The following is a 20,171-nucleotide window of genomic DNA, read 5'->3' as shown; positions in this document are numbered from 1 at the left end:
TATATTACAAGGAGACAAATAAACAATGATAGGCTGGCTTTTGCATGGGTGTGTATGCAAATACACATGCTGGCCACTTTTGCATTGTATTGGACAGTTATAATGTAACAAAGTACAAAATACTTTGTTACTGTACATAAGAACAAAATTCATATATCTGTACATTACTTTATTTATATTTCTAGAGACTTTTACTTTTACTCCACTACATTTCCTGTAACTATCTTTGTTACTTGTTACTACCAAATAAAATCAGAAGAGTTGGTAATGGTCTGTATTTATATAGAGCTTTTCTAGTCTTTTATATCAGAAAATTACAGTAATTGTCAAATACTTTAAGACTTTTAACTTAAGTAATATTATAAAAAGGTGACTTCACCGTCTTTCTGTGAAAATACTTGTACTTTTACTCAAGTAGCCCTTTTAGGTACGAGGTATGAGGTACATCTAACATATATAACATATACATATATATATATATAAATAGAAACATATATATTTTCAAAAGTTCAATGAGCTGTAAGTTCAGAGATGACCTTCTGCATACTGTGGTTGTAATGAGCAGCAGTTTCTGAAATACCCAGATCATGTGGCACCAGCAACCATAGCACATTAAGGGTTACTTGAATGCCCTTTCTTCATAATTTTGATGCATTGAATTGCGTTAAATATTTACATATAACAGGGGGCGAAAAATCCTAAAGTGACCGGTGAGTGTTCACGTTATTGATAAGTAGTGGGATTTACAGGATTCCTTTAAACGCAACACAAAGCACACTTCGACTTGAGTACGTGTTCTGGGCTGTGATTGGACGACAGGCTGTCACTTGCGTCACGTGCCTGTTAGACTCCACCAATCAGCTATCGCTTTGTTGGCCAGTGCGCCGGTTCGCCGGTCGGGTTGGAGCTTGGAAAGGGGGGCAACAACTGGTAGAAGCATCAGCGTCCCGGTGCGGTTCGGTGCTATGGACCCCAGCGACAATGTCGAGACCGGGGAGACAGAAAACTATCCTGAGCTATTTTACGTGCCTATCCCCGGGGAAGCACCATTCAAGAGGGAGCAGGAGAAGTTGTCAGGGGTCGTGAAGAACGTCCACAGAAAACTGCGCAGGAAATATAGAGAGGGTAAGCTGCTTCAGCGGGCCCTTCCTTCCTTCCTACCTACCTGCCTGCCAGCCTGTGTCTGTGGCCCTGCTGCCGAGTGGCTAGCACTCACGAACACTATAACCGTCTCCGTTACAGTAGTGTCGTTAAACAGTTCTTTGTGCTCACAGCTGACCTTTGGTCTTGTGTTGAGAGTTGAGAGTGGCTGCTGTCGACAGTAGAGAGGAGGACACTACATTCATTCAGCGAACGAGGCCTTTAAATCCACCACAATTGCTGCTGCTGATGCTGCTGCTAACTGTAATCCTGTATCTCAACAGTAAACATCTTATCACTCTTTCAAACCAGTGTACTGACTAGTGACACATATGTAGTTTAATACAAATTATGTAAAAAGAAAAAAAGGGTCATTGCCACCAAGTATCTAGAGGTTGTTGTTTCATAGAAACAACAACAACATGATGTCTGTCATCTTTTGACGAACAATTGAACAAGCTTATCTTAAGAAATCGGAGCTAACCCTAACCCAGTCAGTGGCTGATATATGAAGGAAGGAAGCAGTTTTAAAATAGTAAAGCTTTTTCAAAACCGCATAGAGAAGAAATCCATTTTGCATCTACGGATCAAGTACCAGCAGTCCATACAACTTATCCCTTCATTTGTGTCCATCGGTCCATCCATCTGCTACTACTTTATCCTCCACATGAGGGTTGCTGGTGCCAATCCCAGCTGACATCAGGCAAAAGGTGGGGTACACCCTGGACAGGTTGCTAGTCCATCACAGGGACACAAACAACTATCCACTCTCACAAATGTAAAATAAAAATCTGTTTGCATACAGAGAAAAAAAAAATTAGCCCCAAATTTCTCTTTAATCTTCATCATTCGTTCAACAATCTAAACTAAAAAGCCCAGAAACATTTGCATATACAATTATCAACACTATAATCCACATTTCCAGTTGCAAAACCTTTTAATTTAAGCAAGATTCTCTTATTTTTCTTACTATTCTTAGTCCATCTTGATAAGAACATGTCTGGTGGGAAAACCCTGAATTAGTGTCATTGCATTAATTGCTCAAACTTGATACAATGCCATCGCACACAGGCTTCTTGCTGCGGCTGACGCTGCACTCTCATTTTCCGAGGACATGCAGAAATTTGCTGGAAACTATGTTGGAGCAAACACAAAATCTTTCTGTTTGACATTCAGGGTTCTTATATGATTCAAGCAGAACAACAGCATGGCACTTTGCAGCAACATGTTTATTACACTTTAAAGTTCATTGCTCATTGATGTTCTTTATACATTTCACTGCCTCTTAATTCAAAACATACATTTATTTATTTGACTCCTTGGAGACTTATGGCAAACCATAGAAAATATTAAAATCAGCATTATAGAGTTGTAAGCAAATGTGGTCACATTCTCTTGTATCAGTTGTATAGTAACTAAGGCAAAAGAGGTGACATCCAGCTGTTATGTTTTGTAGCTCTGACGTACTTTTTCACCTTAAAAGCAATAAATGACCATGACCACAATGCTTTAAATATATTTTGGATCAAATCATGTTTTGTAAGTATTAGTTATTGAGCGTGAGAGAGAATAGTGGGTTGTTTTGGAGGCTGGAACAGTTCAGAGAAGTTGCCCTGCTAACAGACCTCATGATTGGTTAATAAGTAAAGCATGATCTGGTAGGCTTGGCATTGACTCATTGTGGTCATGCTTTCAGAGTGCTGCTGTTCACCACCACTCCCCTTGTTGTCCTTTTCATTTCTGCAAATCTGATCGAGAGTTTACCCTTGTCGTCATGGGATTATCAGTTTGTTTGTCTGTGCTACAGGCTTAAACGTCTGGGTAGCTGTGAAGATGTACTGAAAGAATTTTCGTGGACATCGTTATTACTGTGAAATTACCGTTTGAGGCAGATTTTTAGAGAAACAGATCCACTTCTGTGCTGGCAGGAACGAATGAACACATTGGAAATGCAGCAGTAACTGGAGCTGATTTTCCTCTTTTTCCAGAGGAATAAATTATGTTTTGTCACAGAGTTGGATGACCACATTTAAGACAAACAAGTAGATGTTACCAGTAGCTTGATTTAATGTTGAAAGTATTTGTTCCTCTTATGTTGTGAACTGGAATTCATCATTTCTATTTTAACTTTTTTGTTCCCTCAGTGGGTGACTTTGACAAGATTTGGCGAGAGCACTGTGAGGATGAGCAGACACTGAGTGAGTACGCGCTGGCCATGAAGAATCTCGCTGACAACCACTGGACCAAAAACTGTGAAGGAGAAGGACGGATTGAATGGTGTCGCAGGTAAGACTGTTTCTTTCTTCAGTGCTTTGTAATGACTTTCAGCTGCAGTTTCGTGATTCATCGAAACCTATTTTGATGTGAAATTTCATGATTTTATGTCACTTCTGTAGCATTTGTCAAGAGTATTTTTTGGATGGCGGGAAGAAAAGAATGTTAGAAAAGGATGAGAAAAGTGCTAAGATTGCCATGGCGGTGACTGCAGCATCTGTAAATACCCAACCTTACAGAACCATCCCAAGGTAAGTTCAGCATTTATCTACTTCAGGAATATATACAATTGAAATTAAAATGCAGTAGAGTCTTCATTGTACAGTTCTTGCAATTTACATACATTGACATATGTTGCTTTAGTAGTAGAAGGCAGTAATAAAAAAAAAAACATCAATGAAACCCCAACGTATTACACTGAACATCAAATTTAAAATGTGCTTGTTTTGTTTTTTTATCTATATACTTATATACACAGCAGTGAAAAGCACCATGGGGCAATTATATACCATACATCATTTTACCAGTGCATTGCATCCTTGTCTGTGCCCAGAATATTTATCAGTACTTGTGTACAGTTATGCTGCCAAGAAGTAGAATGTAAATTTGAATAGCAAGATTCACAAAATGTAGTTAAGTAAATGAAAAAGAAAACATTCTTGAAACTGTTTAGCAGAACAGGGAGAAAATAATTTTAGGTTTTGGGTTTTGTTTAATTTTTTAAATGCCTTTTTAAAATGTTTAAAACCTTGCAGATCTGTGCCAATCTCCATTTAAGTGTTGTGGTTTCTATCAGTCAATATCTTGATTTGCTGCAGAACACAAACACAACTTTTGACTGCTGTGACACACGCATTCATTGTTTCCATTTTAAATGTTTTGTATGATGTGCTTATCTTGTGCTCAAATCTCAAAATCCTCTATGTTTGTTTCATTAAATGAACCACATGTAACATTGAAGTAAACAGAAAGTCACTTATTCAACTACCAATTCATTATTTTTGTCTTTCAAATAAGAGATCCCACTGGATGTAAAACTCTAAATAAACTAAGCGTAAAAGCACATCGTGTGCAGGGAAGTTTTGCTGCAGTTAACACTTGCTAACATTTGTTTTACAGTTCAATTTCTCATCTGGGGAAAATGCGTCTTCTTGATGTGGGAAGCTGCTTCAACCCTTTCTTGAAGTTTGATGAATTCCTCACAGTTGGTATTGACATTGTGCCTGCAGTTGAGGTATGACTGTTTGTTTATTCAGTCACAGCATATTTAATATACTTGTCTAAGTGCTGGTCCTCCAAAGCTAAAGCTGAAGCAAAAATGACTCATGCAGGATTATCAGTGTTGTGGTTTGGCAGTATGTGTGAACAAATTTAGCAGAAAGCAGAAGCGATGCACATTCTGCAACTGCAAGTAGTGAAACAAAAATAAGTGTAGTGACACTGGTAGCAGGAAAGAAAAGATGTAAACCTTTGTCAACGCAGGTTTCTTGCATTTGCTCTCCTACAGAGTGTGTACAAGTGTGACTTCCTCAACCTTCAGCTCCAGCAGCCTCTCCAGCTGGCAGGAGATGCAGTTGAAGCTTTCCTCCGCCAGCTCCACAACCCCATCGATGCTCTGCCAGCACAGCTTTTCCATGTGGTGGTCTTCTCACTGCTTCTCTCCTACTTCCCCTCGCCATACCAGCGCTGGATCTGCTGCAAGAAAGCTCACGAGCTACTTGAGTTGCACGGCCTACTGCTTATCATCACGCCTGACTCATCACATCAAAACCGCCACGCCCTCATGATGCGGAGCTGGCGTGTAGCCGTGGAGTCGCTTGGCTTCAAGCGCTACAAATACGTCAAATATTCCCACATGCATCTCATTGCATTCCGCAAGGTTTCTCTGGCCACCACCAGTGATCTGGTGTCACGCAACTACCCTGAAATGCTCTACATCCCTCAGGACTTCCACTCCAACGAGGAGGAAGACTGCGCTGATGTACCCATGCAGGTGCGCTCCGAGTATGAGGATGACCAGCTGGCTTGGGGCTTCACGGAGCTACCTGACACACCCTATGATTCAGATTCCGGGGAGAGCCAGAGCAGTTCGGTACCTGGCTTTCATGAGCTAGAGGACCCCATTCTGCTTCAGAGCTAGGCTAAATCACCAGCTAACACCCCCACACTTCCCCACCCCCATTACTGTCAACTCCCCTTCAACTGCTGCGCTGCCAAATTTAACCTGCTGCATTCTCCTTCTCTTTATCCTCCCTCTCCTTTGATGCAGTTTGCACAGTGTGAAAGAGAGAAGTTTACAGATTACTTTCTCATATACACACATTTCAAAGTACATACACACACATGTGCACACAAAGATGGATATATTTTGATAAATAGTTAGCTTTTATAAGAGTTGGAAAGTGACTTCCCCTAAGATATCATAAGTCCCTGCTCCTTTATTTCCACCCCATCTTCCAAATCAGCTCTTAGTAACAAAAGTCAGCTTGTGTACAACTTAACTTGGTCTCTATTTGAATAAGCTAGTGTGGCAGGCTGTAAAGTATAAATGCCAAATACAGCAACCTGAGCAGTCTAGTAGGAGTTCGATTGCACTGGAAAGACTGAGATAGACTGGCCGATTTTGGTGTGCTTGCTTCTGTCACAGTCATGCAGCTAGATTGAAAATTCTTGATGTGCATTTAGTTTTCCAAGATTAAAAAGGAGTAAATACCTTGAGAAATCTATATTATCAACAGTCGAAGCATTGGTGTTGTCCAGTGTAAAATGTGGCAATGCCATTTTAAAGTGGTATCCTCTGATTTGTGGATCTTTTACAAGAAAGTGGTATTTGTAGCATTTTAAACATTTTCAGAACCATACAGTAGGAGTATTAATAGGTTTACTAATGTGAAACTGTAACTGTGTTTACTCATTCTATAACAAGGTACGAATGTTTCAAACTAGGTGTTACACTTTTTTTCCCCTCCTCTCATTGTCCTCACAAATATTACTGATGAATTATCTCCTGTCAGATTTCCAGTACATTTTGTAATCTCACACAGATAAACAGTACAACACTGCAAGTAAGTGACCCATATCAAACTGATTTTCCAGCACGAGTATCCTTTGACACAGTTTTGTAACTTTGATGTTGAAATATTGTAAGCACTCTGCCTCAAACTATACAGATCTGTGTCGGAAACTTCACCTTGACTGAAGATATTTGCACTAATTTATTGTGTCAGACAGAAACTCTGAAACAGGTAAGATACTGTAGATTTTAGCAATAGCAAACAAGCAGATTTAAAGATAACTGTGAGAGGAGGTTTTATCTTAAGACACTACCTGGTGAAACGTTCGTGTATGTTCCTGCCTGTTCCTGAACAGGCCACGTGTGTGGGTGTGGTTGGGTTTGTTAGTATGAATGGAGGAGTGAATTTACTTGATGTGTTGTTGTTTTTTGCCTGTGGCACTTTATGATTGATCCCAAAGAGTGTCACAAAATGTAATTATTTTCCTATGAGGACAGTTTTAGAACCAACATGATGAGCCCATTACATAGACCAGTAAGTCTAACGTGCCTTCTTTGTTCACATTTACTTTGCAAGCAGACTTTAATAACCCTGAAGAAAAAAAGAAATTCATACTTTTAATAACCAGTATCCAGCATCTTTGGCCAAACAGTAAATCCGAACTATTAAGTTGGTTTGTCATACTCCTGGTTAACAAGAATCATCTCCAGTGTCGATGTGATGTAGTGTGTTGTTTCCATCATTCCTATATCATTTTCCAGTAATACACATGTATCTCTGTTTTAACAGGAAAAAACAACACAAACATTCAACAGTAACATACGAGTACATATTCAGATTCTTCAGAAGGGAGTTTGTGACTGATTGGTACATCTGTCTTCCAGTGTTTCCTTATGGCAAATTTGCATGTGATGGTTCATCTTCATTATCAAGGTTTTCAACAGCGCAGAACAATGTGTTCTTGTAGTATGGTTGTGTTTCTCTTTTATAAATGAATGTAAATGTAAAGCGTCTCTGAGTTGTCTGTGTGTGTTGTGCTTTTACTTTTTAATGCAACCGTCCACTGCTTTTTGATTGTCAAGTCTTTTGAAACACTGAAAATATCAAACAGAACACATTAATAACACTAGTATTACCAAGATTAGTACATTATGCTGTCATGTTTGTCCACAGATGAAAATACAATGAGTTGGCTCCATAGGTCAAAATGAATAAAACTAAATAAAAATCCAACTCACTCAAATTAGCTTTTGAATCAGTTGGTGTCTTTATGGGCATTTTCTGTCCGGTTTTCGTTGTTGTACGTCAGACGTAATGTATCATACGCTAGCGGAGTCCTATTGACCCTCTTCACTCGCCGTAGTCGGAACTAGAGTCATGGCGTCTGTTGTCTGACTTAAAACTTTTGACGTGACAAACTTTTTGAGTTGGTGCTTCTCCACTTCCTGACAGCTCCTCACGGGGCGCCTCGAATTGTATTTTTGCCACTTGTAGAGAAGGAAAAGTGAAACAACAACCATATAAGATGTAAATGTATATTTAAATAACTGCGACCGGTGCGAAGATGCGCCGCTGATAGCTAACGGAAGCTAAGCTAATCACTTAGCAGCTTAACTTTGGTGCGGGTGTGTTGCGGGATTTCAGATGTCACGCCGGACAACAGATTCGCCGTAACTCACTAAAGTGCCTGGTTTTGTCTTCGGGCAGTCGGTGTTTATGCCACGATGTGTCGTTTTTTGCGCTACTTTGTCAGCCATTGCATTCACGCTGCGATGACCCGGCTGGACGAGGTCAACGGAGAGGTGAGCATGTGGTCGTCGGTGCGGTGGCTGGGTTACCTGTCCGGTCTCAACCTGCTGCTCGCCCTGTGTCTGGGGCTCTACGTCCGCTGGGAGAAGACAGCCGAGTCCACCCTCCTCGTCATTTTCGTGCTGGCTCTTTTCGTCCTGGGAATAGCGAGTGTACTGTACTATTACTTCAGCATGGAGCGGGTCAGCCTCTGTCTCCTGCACCTGTGGTTCGGCTTTCTGCTGGGTCTACTTTGCCTGCTCAACAGTCCTGCGCTTCAGGGCGACGTGAAGGAGCAGGCGGCCAACTACATGCTGCTGGCGAGTGTGGCCCTGAGGACGCTGTGGGCGCTGCTGGAGAGGTTGCTGGGATGTGCCAGGTAGGGATGGACACTCACCAGTCTCTTTGTTAGGTTTTCTTGTGCCGGAGCTCATCTGCTTCACAGTTGAACGTGTTCAAAGATGACATATCTTGATTGTTAAGTTCCTATTCTATCACTTTAACATATGATGTTCAAAAAGTAATTCTCAAATAATATGGCAATACTAATATTAATAGTAACAAAAATGCGAGGCAATTACATAAAACTTATACTGATTGATTTAGTATTAGGGATGTGAATTGGTATCAGTCAGGTCAAAATCACTGGATCTGAAATCAGATTCAATATATAAATCCTCTATATTGCATGCTTCACTAAACAGCAAAAAGTTGAGTACAAACAGAATGCTTTGCCTGCCTTTGCTTAAGAATCTTAAAAAAAACGTTCAAAGCATACTTTCACACTGATCTCAATAGTATTGAGTCACAGTTATACTGGTCAGCATATTCATGACAGGAAATTTTCATGTCGTCTCATACTTAATGTCAGGTACCGTCCTGCCTTCCTCACCTCGGCAGAGCGACTGGAGTTGGCAGGCTTTGCCATCGCCAGCACAGCACTGCTCCTCCAGAAGTCCCTGAGCGTGATGGTGCTGCTGGTGGCACTGGCTGCCGTCATGGTTGCCCTCCGGATGAAGGCGGTCCTAGCTCTTCCCAACCTGGTGTGCTTTGCCATCATCACAGCAGTTCTGTTCTTCAACTCTCTGAAAATCACCATCAACCCATTTGCACTCGCCTGCTTCTTCAGTCAGCTCATCTGTGACCCTCTGCTGGACGTCTACTTCAGCGGCCTCTCTGTTACCGAGCGCTGGCAGCCTTTCCTTGTGTGGCGGGGCCTGTTGCGCCGCCTGTCTCTCCTCCCTCTGCTGGTGGTGGAAGCGACCTTTATCATCCTGGCCTCTCGGAAGCTGACAGACCTGGACCAGTGGTACCTGATGATCCCAGGCTTTTTAGTGTGTATACTCTTCTGGTCCATCTGCCACTTGGTGTTCATCATCACCGTATGGGGCTTTCACACTAAGCTCAGTGACTGCCAGCGACTCTGCTTGTCCCAGGGGTTGGGGGTCAGCCGACTGGACAAGATCATGGCCTCAAAGGGCATGAGACACTTTTGCCTCATCTCTGAACGCCTGCTGCTCTTCACACTGGTGACAACTGTTGCTGTTGCTGTACTTTGCTGGCAGGTAAGGGCAGCAGGACAACAGACACTTTGCATGGAGACATCATATAGTAAGAGCTCCATACCCCTTCAGAGAATTTTCAATCAATGGAAGAATAAGTACATAACTAAACATTGGCTTGAAAATGTTATATTGCAAATAGCAATCACAATATACTGTACTACTACTACTATAGAACATTATGGTGGCATTTTCAAGAGAGGATTCTTGCTGCAGACACAACAAGCATCAAAATGTAATTTCCAAGTTGCAGAAGTCCAACTTAATTTGTGAAGTGTGGGGTAATGTTTGTTTTTATGGCACCACAGCTCCATCCTCTCATGCAAAGCTCATATTGGACATAACATATACAATAATAAGTGGTCACAGGCACTGCCCATTCACAATCAATTGGGCACTATTTACAAGATTGTCCCTCTAATAACCAACCATTTGTATCATGGTCGGATAAATTCAGTGCCAACATTTAATTAATAGCTGCCATTTTTGCAGAAAAAAAAATTCTGAAAATATAGTATGTTGGCATGTACAATGATTTTCATTGTATGTGTGTTTGACTCACTCGTGTGCTCTGCAGGCCTCCAGCAGCATCTTTGTCAGCATGTTTCTGCTCGTCCTGCCCCTGGAGTCTCTGTTCCATGGACTTTTCCATGAGCTGGGTAACAGCCTGGGAGGAACCTGTGTGGGCTACGCACTGGTCATCCCCACCAACTACTGCAGGTACTAAGCAATGTGTTACTCTGACACAGCAGGAAACTATTAAAGCAGTGCTTTGATTCACTGGCATTAAAACACTCCCCAGCTTCCAAACAATATTTTGTGCTTTTCAAACATGACTTGTTCACTGTAACCCCTGCGTTTGTCTTGTAGTCCTGATGGTCAGCCCATGCTGCTGCCTCCAGACCAGGTGCAAGTGCTGAACCAACGCTCCACAGGCATGTTGAACAGCGTGCAGCGCTTCTTCGCCCACCACCTGATCGAAACTTTCGGCTGCGACTATTCCACCAGTGGTGTGGCTCTGGAGGCTCTGCAGTCCAAGATCAAGTCCTTCCTGGAGCTCCGCACTGCAGACGGGCCTCGTCACGACACCTACGTGATCTTCTACAGTGGTCACACCCACAGAACTGGAGAGTGGGCGCTGGCAGGTGAGAGTGGAATCAGTTTGGAGGTGTTGATACATTGAAATGTTAGTTTTTCACATTATTTAGTTGCATTATGTAGTGAATTATTTTTGGTTTCTGTTTGTAACTAACTCTAAATGTAATTTTTTGCTCACTTTTTATTCCCAAAATGTCCTGTTGTATAATAAGGATCTGCACTAAGACAAGGGGACATTGGAACTAAATCAAGTCTAAGGATGTTTTGGGTGAAGTTTGCAGCTGCTGTACTCGGTCTAAACTTGCTCTCTCACTGAATGTATTGGTAGCTGAAGGTTATTACATTTAAATATGTATAAATGACATTTTTTGGACAAGAACATATTTTTCTTCATTATTTTCAGATTTTAAACCTTGACCCAAACTTCATTTAACTATGTTTTAAAAAATAATAATAATAAAATGAGGAACAGTTCTTTAACAGGAAGTTGAAAACAGATGTTTCCTGTTTAAAACTAGGCCAATGAAATAGTCACATATATACTAATGAGCAGATTTGAATCTAGATTTGGCTGAAATCTCCTGCAGATACAGACAAACTGTGTTTGTTTTGTTCGGTTGTTATGTGGCTGGGAAACAAAATCTTGATTATATTAAAACACATAATCATATAGTGAGGTGTAATGTGTTTGTCTCCATGCTCATCAGGAGGAGACACTCTCCGCCTGGACCACATCCTGGAGTGGTGGAGGGAGAAGAACGCCAGCTTCTGTTCGCGCCTCATTCTGGTACTCGACTGTGACAACTCCTCAGCCTGGGTGAAGGAGATCAGGAACGTGGAGGGTCCATACGTGGCCGTGCAGGGAGCCACACTCGCCAGAGTGACGGACGTCGAGCTGCAGGATCCGCCGCAGCTCGGAGACTTCACCGCTCAGTGGGTGGAGTACAACTGCAACACGGACAGCGGCGTGCTGTGGTCAGAGAGGGGCAGGGCGGTTTCCGCCGTGTACGGCATCTCCAAACACTGGAGCGACTACACACTGCACCTGCCGAGCCAGAGTGATGTCACCAACCACTGGAGCATGTACTATCCTCGGATGACCTACCCGGTGGTTCAGTGTGCGCTGTGGTGCGGCAGCATGAACTTGCTGTGGGTCTGCAGCATCTGCCTTCGTTGCATCAAGAGAGTCAAACTCAACTGGTTTCCACCGGCAATACTGGACACTGGCCAAGGCTTCAAACTGGTCAGATCTTAGAACTGTGAACAGCAGAAAACACTAAATACACTCTAAAATCATAAGAGGCAGCAACTCTGTTATAAACATGCCAATAACCAGTGTCCTTTTAATAGTTACTGCAAAACGAATTAGTTACTGATTGATGATTTTTCAAAGGTTGTCTTTTTAACGTTTTTAAATTTCCATTCAGAAAGCCCCATCAAACATGTCGATGTGAGACTGAACGCATTTACAACTTTGCACATTTTTGCACTGAACTGAATTTAATGTTAAACATTTGCATGGTGCCTTTTTTTTACCACGACATCCACCAAAGAACATCAAAGCTCACGAGAATGACCTTATCTCTTAAAAACCAAAGAGGCTATGGTACATTTCAGAGGAAGATCTCAGGCATAAATTATATTCTTAGCAGAAAAATTGTATTATGTTTTTGAAAAGTGACATATTTGTTCGGAAGCTCCTTTGTACTTTGCTCAAAGTTTTTGAGTGTAATGTCTATGCACTCCCTTGACATTTTGTAATTCTTCTGGGAAACCACAAGCTAAGTGAAACAAGTTAGACAGGAGATAAATGATTGAATGATGAGATAGTTAAGTTGTGTGTGCTGGGAAAATGCTTTTTATTTGAATCATTTTTGAAAGTTTCCTGGATGAACTATTCAAGAACCTTGTTATTTCCCTTCATAATTCCTTGTATTTTCAGACTGTTCCTTTTGTAAAGTTGGACAGAGTATAAAAAAAAATCTAACTGTGTCTTTTGTCATTCTTTCAGTGAGCATGGTCAAAGCATCTTTCAAATAGTTTCACAATAAAGCAATGAATCTTGGTCAGAAGCAAGACTGATGAGCAACTTTTCTTGTCTTTTGTGTTTTGGAGAAAGAAGAGGTAGAATGCGTCAGAAAATAAAAAGAAACACTTGATACAATATATAAACTGTCACACTATGCAGATTAAATTTAAATTTAAAGGTGCTAGAACTAGTGACATCTAATGGAGTGTAGATTGTATCAAATGGAGGATTCTTCTGCTAATCTCTCCCCTTTCCTCGAGCACAAGGAACCACAGTGACCTTTGCTTACCAGATTAGGAAATTAGTCTTGAAAACACAAAGCTCACCCTCTCTAGCTGGTTTTTCCACTCAGCCAACAAGTTGCCACCATAAAACCACACTTGCCTTAATGTTGTCTATGAAGAACAAATTATTGATTGAAGTGATTATACATTTCAATATCTGCCACTAAATCCCCCATACATGTTACTTAGTGTCTTTTCTTTTTCTAAAGGGATACAGACAGACTCAGTTAGTACAAGTTTCAATTAGATTTTATTGAAAACATTATAAAATTATGCAGTGCAGCATTTCTCAGTGTTATGATCTTTACATTTACACAGACCTTGTTGGAAATGGCTTTTACTTCCGGTTTACCAGTGATGTTGACAGAGAAACAACAATAACACATAATCTACTGCCCCCATGTGTCTGCAAGTATAACTGGAGAGTAAAAACTCCAAACTCTCACAAAAGGTCCTGAATTTCTTTTTCCAATTCCCATTACATTTCACATGTCATTGATGAGTTCAGTCTGTGAAAGCATTTTTTCCAATCCAAGATATGTAATGTAACATGAGTGCACAGTGAGTTCCAAGCCCATGTTTTAAAATACTTTCATGTAGAAAGGATTGAAAAACATTCTCATATATTCTTCCCAAGCAACTGAATCAGGACATCACAGAAACAAGCATTTTTGTCACGTTTCAGACGACTACTAACCTATGACTTTTTTGTCACATTTCAGATGACATAAAAAACTATGACATTTTTGTCATATTTTGAACGACATACTAACCTATGACTTTATTTTTCATATTTCAGACGACAAACTAACCTATGAATTTTTGACTATGACTTTTTTTTCATATTTCAGACGACAAACTAACCTATGAATTTTTTGACTGATTTTGGACGACATATTTTTAAAGGTCTCTTGTTAATGTTGTGGGGCTATGTGCTTTCCAGGTGGACAGTAAGGGCGAGGTGAATCAGTTCCTGCCCAAACATGGTCAAACCATATTAGGCAAACTCAACCAGCAACGTCTCAGCAATCAGTTCTGCGACATCACCCTGTTGATTGAGGGTGAGGAGTACCGAGCACACAAAGCTGTGCTGGCAGCATGCAGCGAATACTTCCACGAGCTCTTTTTTGAGAAGGGAGCCGCAACCACACATGAAGCTGTGGTTGACCTCTCTGGTGAGTTTCACTTTGTTTCATTCTGTGCAGATTTTTCTGTTTGTCGGCTCACTTTTTAAACTCCCGCCCCTTCTCTGTCTCCAGGTTTCACCAAAGCCAGCTTCCTCCCACTGCTTGACTTTGCATACACTTCCATGCTCACGTTTAATTTTTGCTATATGGCAGAAATTGCCAGCCTTGCCCGGCATTTGCTGATGACTGAGGTGCTCCAGATTTGTGAGTCTGTACATAAGCAGGTGGAGGAACAGAAGCTGACGGTGTATCAAAGAGGAGACGTGCATACTGTGGTGTCGAGCCAGCTGGCTCCTGAGGAGGGCGCCAAGGATGAGTCTGGTGCGTACGTTGTGGCTATAGAGACTGACGACAGTGGAGTGGTCACCCACAGTGCTGTTGCTGTAAGTGGCGAGTCCTTGGCTTTTGTTACACCTTCCAAAGAGGCTTACATCGAGCAGCCACTGGCAGTTGTTACTGAAGCGATAGAGGAAAGTAAAGTGCAAGGAGGGGAGGCGGGTGATGGCGAAACAGTGACTCTGATTGCTCACGGTGGACATGCCGAGTCGGGAGAGACTGTCACTTTGATCTCACGCAGTGAAGAAGGAGCAGAGGGGGAGACGATGACTGTGGTCACCCACAGCGGACAGGCCGGAGCCAGCGAGTCCCTCGCCATGGTGTCGGCCTGCCTGGCAATGGAGCAGCCACAGGTCGCTGAAGCTGAAGCCTTTGTACTGAATGTGGAGGCAGACAAAGTTAACCCCTCAGAGGTCATCAAACTGGCAGCTGAGGCAGCAATATTGACTCCAGAGACGGTGGATTCAGCGCCGACCCCTCAGAAACGCAAACGAGGTCGTCCAGCCAAGGCCAAGAAGGAGGTTGAGTTTGAGGAGTATGTACCCATGGAGGAGGAAGACCCTTCTGCTAACGAAGGCCTTGCAGACAAACAAGGGGCGGCGTCAGATGACCCAAACAAAAGACGGCTTCGTCAGCGATCTATCGGCGAGGGTGGTTATGCTCGTCTCCATATGGGGCTGGAGGGTGAAGAGGAGGTGAAGATGAGCACAAACCTGCCTCGTGCCACAACCCCTAAGGTACATAATTACACTATAATACTCTTACCATTTACTCAATGTTGTGTTTTGTTCTGCAGATCAATTGCAAAGTTAATTGAAATGGGGACAGAAGTAAAAGAAATACAAAATAGTAACCTCTAGATTATTAGTGTAAGCTTCCTGTTCCTGTTGTTGTTTTCGTTTTTCGGTACAGCGTAAAAGAGTCATTTTTACACATCATCACATTTTCACATCATGTATTTTCAGGTCGGTCCAAAGCCTGGGAAGAGAGGAAGACCACCAAAGCAACCAGCTGAGATTCCACCTGAAGGACAGTCTGACTCTGGCGCGGAACCAGAGGCCAACGCAGTGGAGAGCATGGTGGCTGCAGAGGTGATCACAGAAGAGGCTGCAGCAAAGTCGACAGAGCCAGAGACTGAAATGAGCCACGACCAGCTCCCTGCAGAGAGCAATGCTGATGGAGCGCACACATGTTCTGAGTGTGGCATGTCCTTTCAAAGACGCTACTCCCTGATCATGCACACGTTAAAGCATGAAAAGTCCCGTGGATACAAATGCAGTGTAAGTACCGGAATTTGGCAGCATGTCATAGGGCTTTTACTTTTTCCAAAAATAATACTTGAATGAATATTATGTGACACACTATTCCACCATTTCACTCACACACGTACAAACATCATAATATTTATATTCTAATATCACAAGTAATATAAATATCATGTTTACAATACTCCTAAAGTGGAACTTTGCAAATGTGGTTGGCTTTTCGGCTTTTTCTCGATGAAGCTCCTCCTTGTGTCTACTGCTTTATTCTCACTGTTGTAAAAACTCACCTCTGATGCTCCCCCATTCCTTCCCCTCTCTTAGCAATTATTACTTGTTGTTATTATTATTATTATTATTGTTATTTTTCTCTTGCCATGTTTTTGGTGGCTCTGTGTGTGTGTCTGTGTTTCCGCAACATGAGCAGCAGAGGCCCACGAATTTTGACCCCACAGAGTCTGTTACACATAAAAGCAGACAGAGGCTTGTTGCGTCTGTCTGCTGAGGCAACATGACATGTAATGTTGCGTGAATGTGGTGAAGTCTGCCATCTCTTGTTTGTGTGGTCAGACAGTCATTTTCTCTTCCTCGCCTCCTCCAACAAGACCCGAGACTTTTTAAGACCTAACAGACAGTAGGGGGATGGAGACAGCCCCCAATCTCCCCACAACAAGCAATTTAACCATCACAATGACTCAGAAGCTGTTAAATTAGAGTAAAAATCCTTGTGCTGCCCATCTGTGATGCTGTGTACTGTGGTGGAGCGATACAGTAAGCAAACAGTTGACTCTGATTGTCTACTTGGGCCAAGCAGCACTCACAGCACCTTCTTCTGGATCATGTGATAGTTACTTGGAAGATCTGATGCTCTTCTAGGCTGTATATTTTGCACTTGAATAGATTTTTAAGGATCAAGTTCAACCGATAAAAGGTGACAGCTATGGCGTGCCACATTTAAATAGCTATTACCGCAGTTTCACACTGTCATTTCTTTTTTGTCCCTTCAGCTTTGTAGTAAAGAGTTCCAGTATGCTGCCTCGCTCCGCGCCCACCTGGCTCGGCACAAGCAGCAGAGCAGCCAGCGAACTTCCATGGCCATAACTGCTGCACACCAGAGCTCCGAGGCGAAGGTGGACGGCAATTTGGATGATAAGACTTCATCGACGCCCACCAGGAGAGAGTTTGTGTGCGACATCTGCAACAAGACCTTGCCTAAGCTGTACTCTCTGCGGATCCACATGCTGAGTCACACGGGCGTGCGGCCTCACTCCTGTAAGGTCTGTGGGAAGACGTTCACCCACAAACACAGTCTGAAGATGCACCGGGCACTGCACGACGTCACCAAACAGTTCCGGTGTGAATTCTGTTTGAAGACTTTTGTGAGCAAGAGGAACATGGAGGAGCACACCACCCTTCACACAGGTACTTACACACTGTGTTGTTGTTTTTTTAAGGACTAATTCAAATTATCTGATAAAGAGATGATTTTTTGAGTCAAACCGTTCATTGCTTTCCATGAAATTCATCTGTAGGTGAATCAAAGTACCTGTGCAACACGTGTGGAGCAACGTTTCACCGAGCCTCAGCTCTGAGCAAACACATGAAGAAGCACCAGCCCAAACCAGACGTCCGTCCATTCGCGTGTGCTCAGTGAGTAACGCTTCAGCTTCACATCCATGTGCTTAAAACTGTATTGTACTCATTCGTCTTCATTCCCCTCCTGCAGCTGTGATAAGAGATTCTATGAAGCCAAAGATCTCCAGCAGCACATGAACAAGCACATGGGCCTGAAGCCCTTCCAGTGCCAGGTGTGTGGGAAGTGCTACAGCTGGAAGAAAGATTGGTACTCCCATGTCAAGTCCCACAGTGTAGCTGAGCCCTTCAAGTAAGTCTCAAGATGCATACGGACATGCACTGAAGTCCAGATTTTGAGAAAGCAAAAGTCACTTTGTCAACTTTCACATCATGTACATCCTTTACCAGTAGTGCTGTATCAAACCTTTTTAAGTTCACTATACATGTGCTTCTACACTTGGAGTGGTCAGTCAAGAACGTCGCTTTAATATCAAACATGTATGTCTGGTGTCTTCAGGTGCAATGTGTGTGGGAAGGAGTTCTTTGAGAAGGCTCTGTTCCGGAGACACGTCAAAAAGGCCACGCATGGGAAGAAGGGCCGAATCAAGCAGAACCTGGAGAGAGAGTGCGAGCAGTGTGGAAGAAAGTTCACTCAGCTCCGAGAGTACAGACGCCACATCAACAACCACCAGGGTAAGATTCTGACTTCCTTTGTTTCTGTGACACCAGTAATCTGACGACTGACCTTATTCCTATAATACTCTTTACATCTCACAGAGAAAAGTCTGATTAGGACTTATAACTCTACATTTCATTCATTGCTGATATGATAATTAAATTTAAGACAAGTTCATACTGCAGTCTTCAGTTCCAGGTTTTTGCAACTTGTGTATGAAATATGAAATATTCAAATAGGCGTCTCGCAGAGACATGCAGACATGTCACACACACTTGATCTCTGCCTGATCACAGCCACTCCTGCCAATCAGAGAGCAGGATGTGGTAACAGCAGGAATACAACACTTGTTCACTGGTTAAGAAGAGTGAGAATGAAATAGAGAAATACAACATTAAATAAACAATGGGACAAAGGTCAAAGACAGCACTGCTACAATAACAGAAGCTCAACAGTCGACCTGTAGACCATGCACCTGGTTTTGCTCATCCTTCCTGTGTCACTTTGCTGGGGCTTCACCTGCTGAAAGATTGTATAATGTATATGATTCCTTTGACGCCAATTCATGTTGTGTAAATGACCGAGCCCTTCTTCTGTCCACTGTCCACTGACCGTGATGATTGTTTGAGTTAGGTACTACCCTGGAGTCCATCATGTCTGTTTGTTAAGTCACGGCACAAAATCACCTAATCTGAAGATTGTGTTGTTGGGATTGATCAGATCAGCCAGAGAAATTGTTTTTATGGCAATCAGAAAACGCTGTCGTATGATCATGTATGTGAATTGTTTTTGGTGCTGATTATTTTTCTTGCCCCGCTCTCTAGGGGTGAAGCCATTTGAATGTCTGACCTGTGGCGTCGCCTGGGCCGACGCCCGCTCCCTAAAGCGCCACGTCCGCACGCACACGGGAGAGCGGCCCTACGTGTGCCCCATGTGCCAGGAGGCGCACATCGACGCGCGCACTCTGCGTAAACACATGGCCAAGTACCACAGTGACAACCTGCCCAGCAAGATCATGCTGGAAAAGGACACCCTACAGTTCCACAACCAGGGCACACAGGTGGAGCACGCCGTCAGCATCCTGGCGTCCGACCTGCCCCCTGAGCTCCGCCCCGCACAGCAGCCGCCCGCAGAGGAAATAGAAACAGTGCTGATCACAGAGGAGACGATCGAGGCAGTGGAGGCTGTTCAGGCCGCCAGCGAAGGCTCAGTGGCCACACTGTCCGATCAGGGCATCATGCAGGTCGTGAACTACGTCCTAGCACAGCAGGCGCTTACGGGGACCAAAGTCGAAGAAGAAGAACCCGAGGTTATTCAGACCATGGAGGTGGAGGTGGCTCATGTGGCCGAGGTCGAGTAGCTCTTTGCCAGAGAAAAAGATTCTCTCACCAAGACTGATCAGCATTTGTCACATTCTGTATAAAGTGTAACACAGTGTAAAAAGATGCTTATTTTTCTGGACATGTACATAATGTAAGTGAACCATGAGCTTTGTATTTACTCAGACCTGTATGATTGATGAGCTGACATTCACATTCTGGTGTGTGTGAATAGATAAATGGTAACAAAGATTGTTCATAAGCAATGAGCTGATGAATTAAAGTTAGAAACAGGAAACAAGGTTTTGGCCTAAATGTGTTTCACCTCAACACAGAAGAGCTGAGGTGTTTCGTTCTATTAAAGCTCACAGCATGTACTCCCTCCTGGTGTCAGTTTGAAGAATGAGCAAATTAAACAAAGTGCTTTATGTTTACCTCGATCATCAACATTTCTTTCCTCCTCACATTTGACATTTAAGAATTTTACAAAAAGATAACCACATTTTATAGTTATCTGAACAATATCTTTACCAACTATTTTGTAAATTTTACCCAATGTGGGGCCCCTTTCAAAACTCTCAAGGTTCTTAACAGTAAAACAAACAATGCAACATGACAACAACATGA

The 20,171-nt window shown here is 42.7% G+C and overlaps 3 protein-coding genes across 4 annotated transcripts; all 3 read left to right on the top strand.

Annotated features, from left to right (window-relative positions):
- Positions 1-890: 890 nt before the first annotated feature.
- bmt2 (base methyltransferase of 25S rRNA 2 homolog) lies at positions 891-7,436 on the top strand. 2 transcript variants are annotated; one of them, XM_044036380.1, is made up of 5 exons: positions 891-1,125; positions 3,285-3,426; positions 3,537-3,665; positions 4,534-4,648; positions 4,922-7,436. In XM_044036380.1, the coding sequence occupies exons 1-5, from the start codon at positions 966-968 to the stop codon at positions 5,552-5,554; spliced, it is 1,179 nt and encodes a 392-aa protein (XP_043892315.1). In that variant the 5' UTR covers positions 891-965; the 3' UTR covers positions 5,555-7,436. The 2 variants fall into 2 exon arrangements, with proteins under 2 accessions (XP_043892315.1, XP_043892316.1); XM_044036381.1 differs by lacking the exon at positions 891-1,125 and adding an exon at positions 2,833-3,182.
- Positions 7,437-7,795: 359 nt separating this feature from the next.
- On the top strand, positions 7,796-12,948 carry tmem168b (transmembrane protein 168b). Its single transcript, XM_044036369.1, has 5 exons — positions 7,796-8,595; positions 9,088-9,781; positions 10,356-10,498; positions 10,649-10,923; positions 11,584-12,948. Exons 1-5 carry the CDS (start codon positions 8,153-8,155, stop codon positions 12,129-12,131), a joined length of 2,103 nt encoding a protein of 700 aa, XP_043892304.1. The 5' UTR covers positions 7,796-8,152; the 3' UTR covers positions 12,132-12,948.
- Positions 12,949-13,739: 791 nt separating this feature from the next.
- Positions 13,740-19,978, top strand: LOC122775858 (zinc finger and BTB domain-containing protein 11-like). Its single transcript, XM_044036061.1, has 9 exons — positions 13,740-13,750; positions 14,096-14,364; positions 14,449-15,449; positions 15,678-15,992; positions 16,982-17,396; positions 17,507-17,624; positions 17,701-17,859; positions 18,067-18,242; positions 19,050-19,978. Exons 1-9 carry the CDS (start codon positions 13,740-13,742, stop codon positions 19,583-19,585), a joined length of 3,000 nt encoding a protein of 999 aa, XP_043891996.1. The 3' UTR covers positions 19,586-19,978.
- Positions 19,979-20,171: the final 193 nt, after the last annotated feature.

The sequence above is a fragment of the Solea senegalensis genome, linkage group LG10 (assembly GCF_019176455.1).
Source record: "Solea senegalensis isolate Sse05_10M linkage group LG10, IFAPA_SoseM_1, whole genome shotgun sequence".
In the NCBI taxonomy this organism is placed as follows: Eukaryota; Metazoa; Chordata; class Actinopteri; order Pleuronectiformes; family Soleidae; genus Solea; species Solea senegalensis.
This window is presented reverse-complemented; position numbering and strand designations above follow the sequence as displayed.

What these genes read in the sequence shown, in the direction of transcription:
- bmt2 (XM_044036380.1), top strand. Translation starts at nt 966, where the DNA reads ATGGACCCCAGCGACAATGTCGAGACCGGGGAGACAGAAAACTATCCT. An exon ending in CCTTACAGAACCATCCCAAG is followed by an intron (nt 3,666 to 4,533) that starts GTAAGTTCAGCA and finishes TTTGTTTTACAG; the next exon opens with TTCAATTTCTCATCTGGGGA. An exon ending in ACATTGTGCCTGCAGTTGAG is followed by an intron (nt 4,649 to 4,921) that starts GTATGACTGTTT and finishes GCTCTCCTACAG; the next exon opens with AGTGTGTACAAGTGTGACTT.
- tmem168b (XM_044036369.1), top strand. Translation starts at nt 8,153, where the DNA reads ATGTGTCGTTTTTTGCGCTACTTTGTCAGCCATTGCATTCACGCTGCG. An exon ending in AGGTTGCTGGGATGTGCCAG is followed by an intron (nt 8,596 to 9,087) that starts GTAGGGATGGAC and finishes ACTTAATGTCAG; the next exon opens with GTACCGTCCTGCCTTCCTCA. An exon ending in ATCCCCACCAACTACTGCAG is followed by an intron (nt 10,499 to 10,648) that starts GTACTAAGCAAT and finishes TTTGTCTTGTAG; the next exon opens with TCCTGATGGTCAGCCCATGC.
- LOC122775858 (XM_044036061.1), top strand. An exon ending in CGTCCATTCGCGTGTGCTCA is followed by an intron (nt 17,625 to 17,700) that starts GTGAGTAACGCT and finishes CCCCTCCTGCAG; the next exon opens with CTGTGATAAGAGATTCTATG. An exon ending in AGTGTAGCTGAGCCCTTCAA is followed by an intron (nt 17,860 to 18,066) that starts GTAAGTCTCAAG and finishes TGGTGTCTTCAG; the next exon opens with GTGCAATGTGTGTGGGAAGG.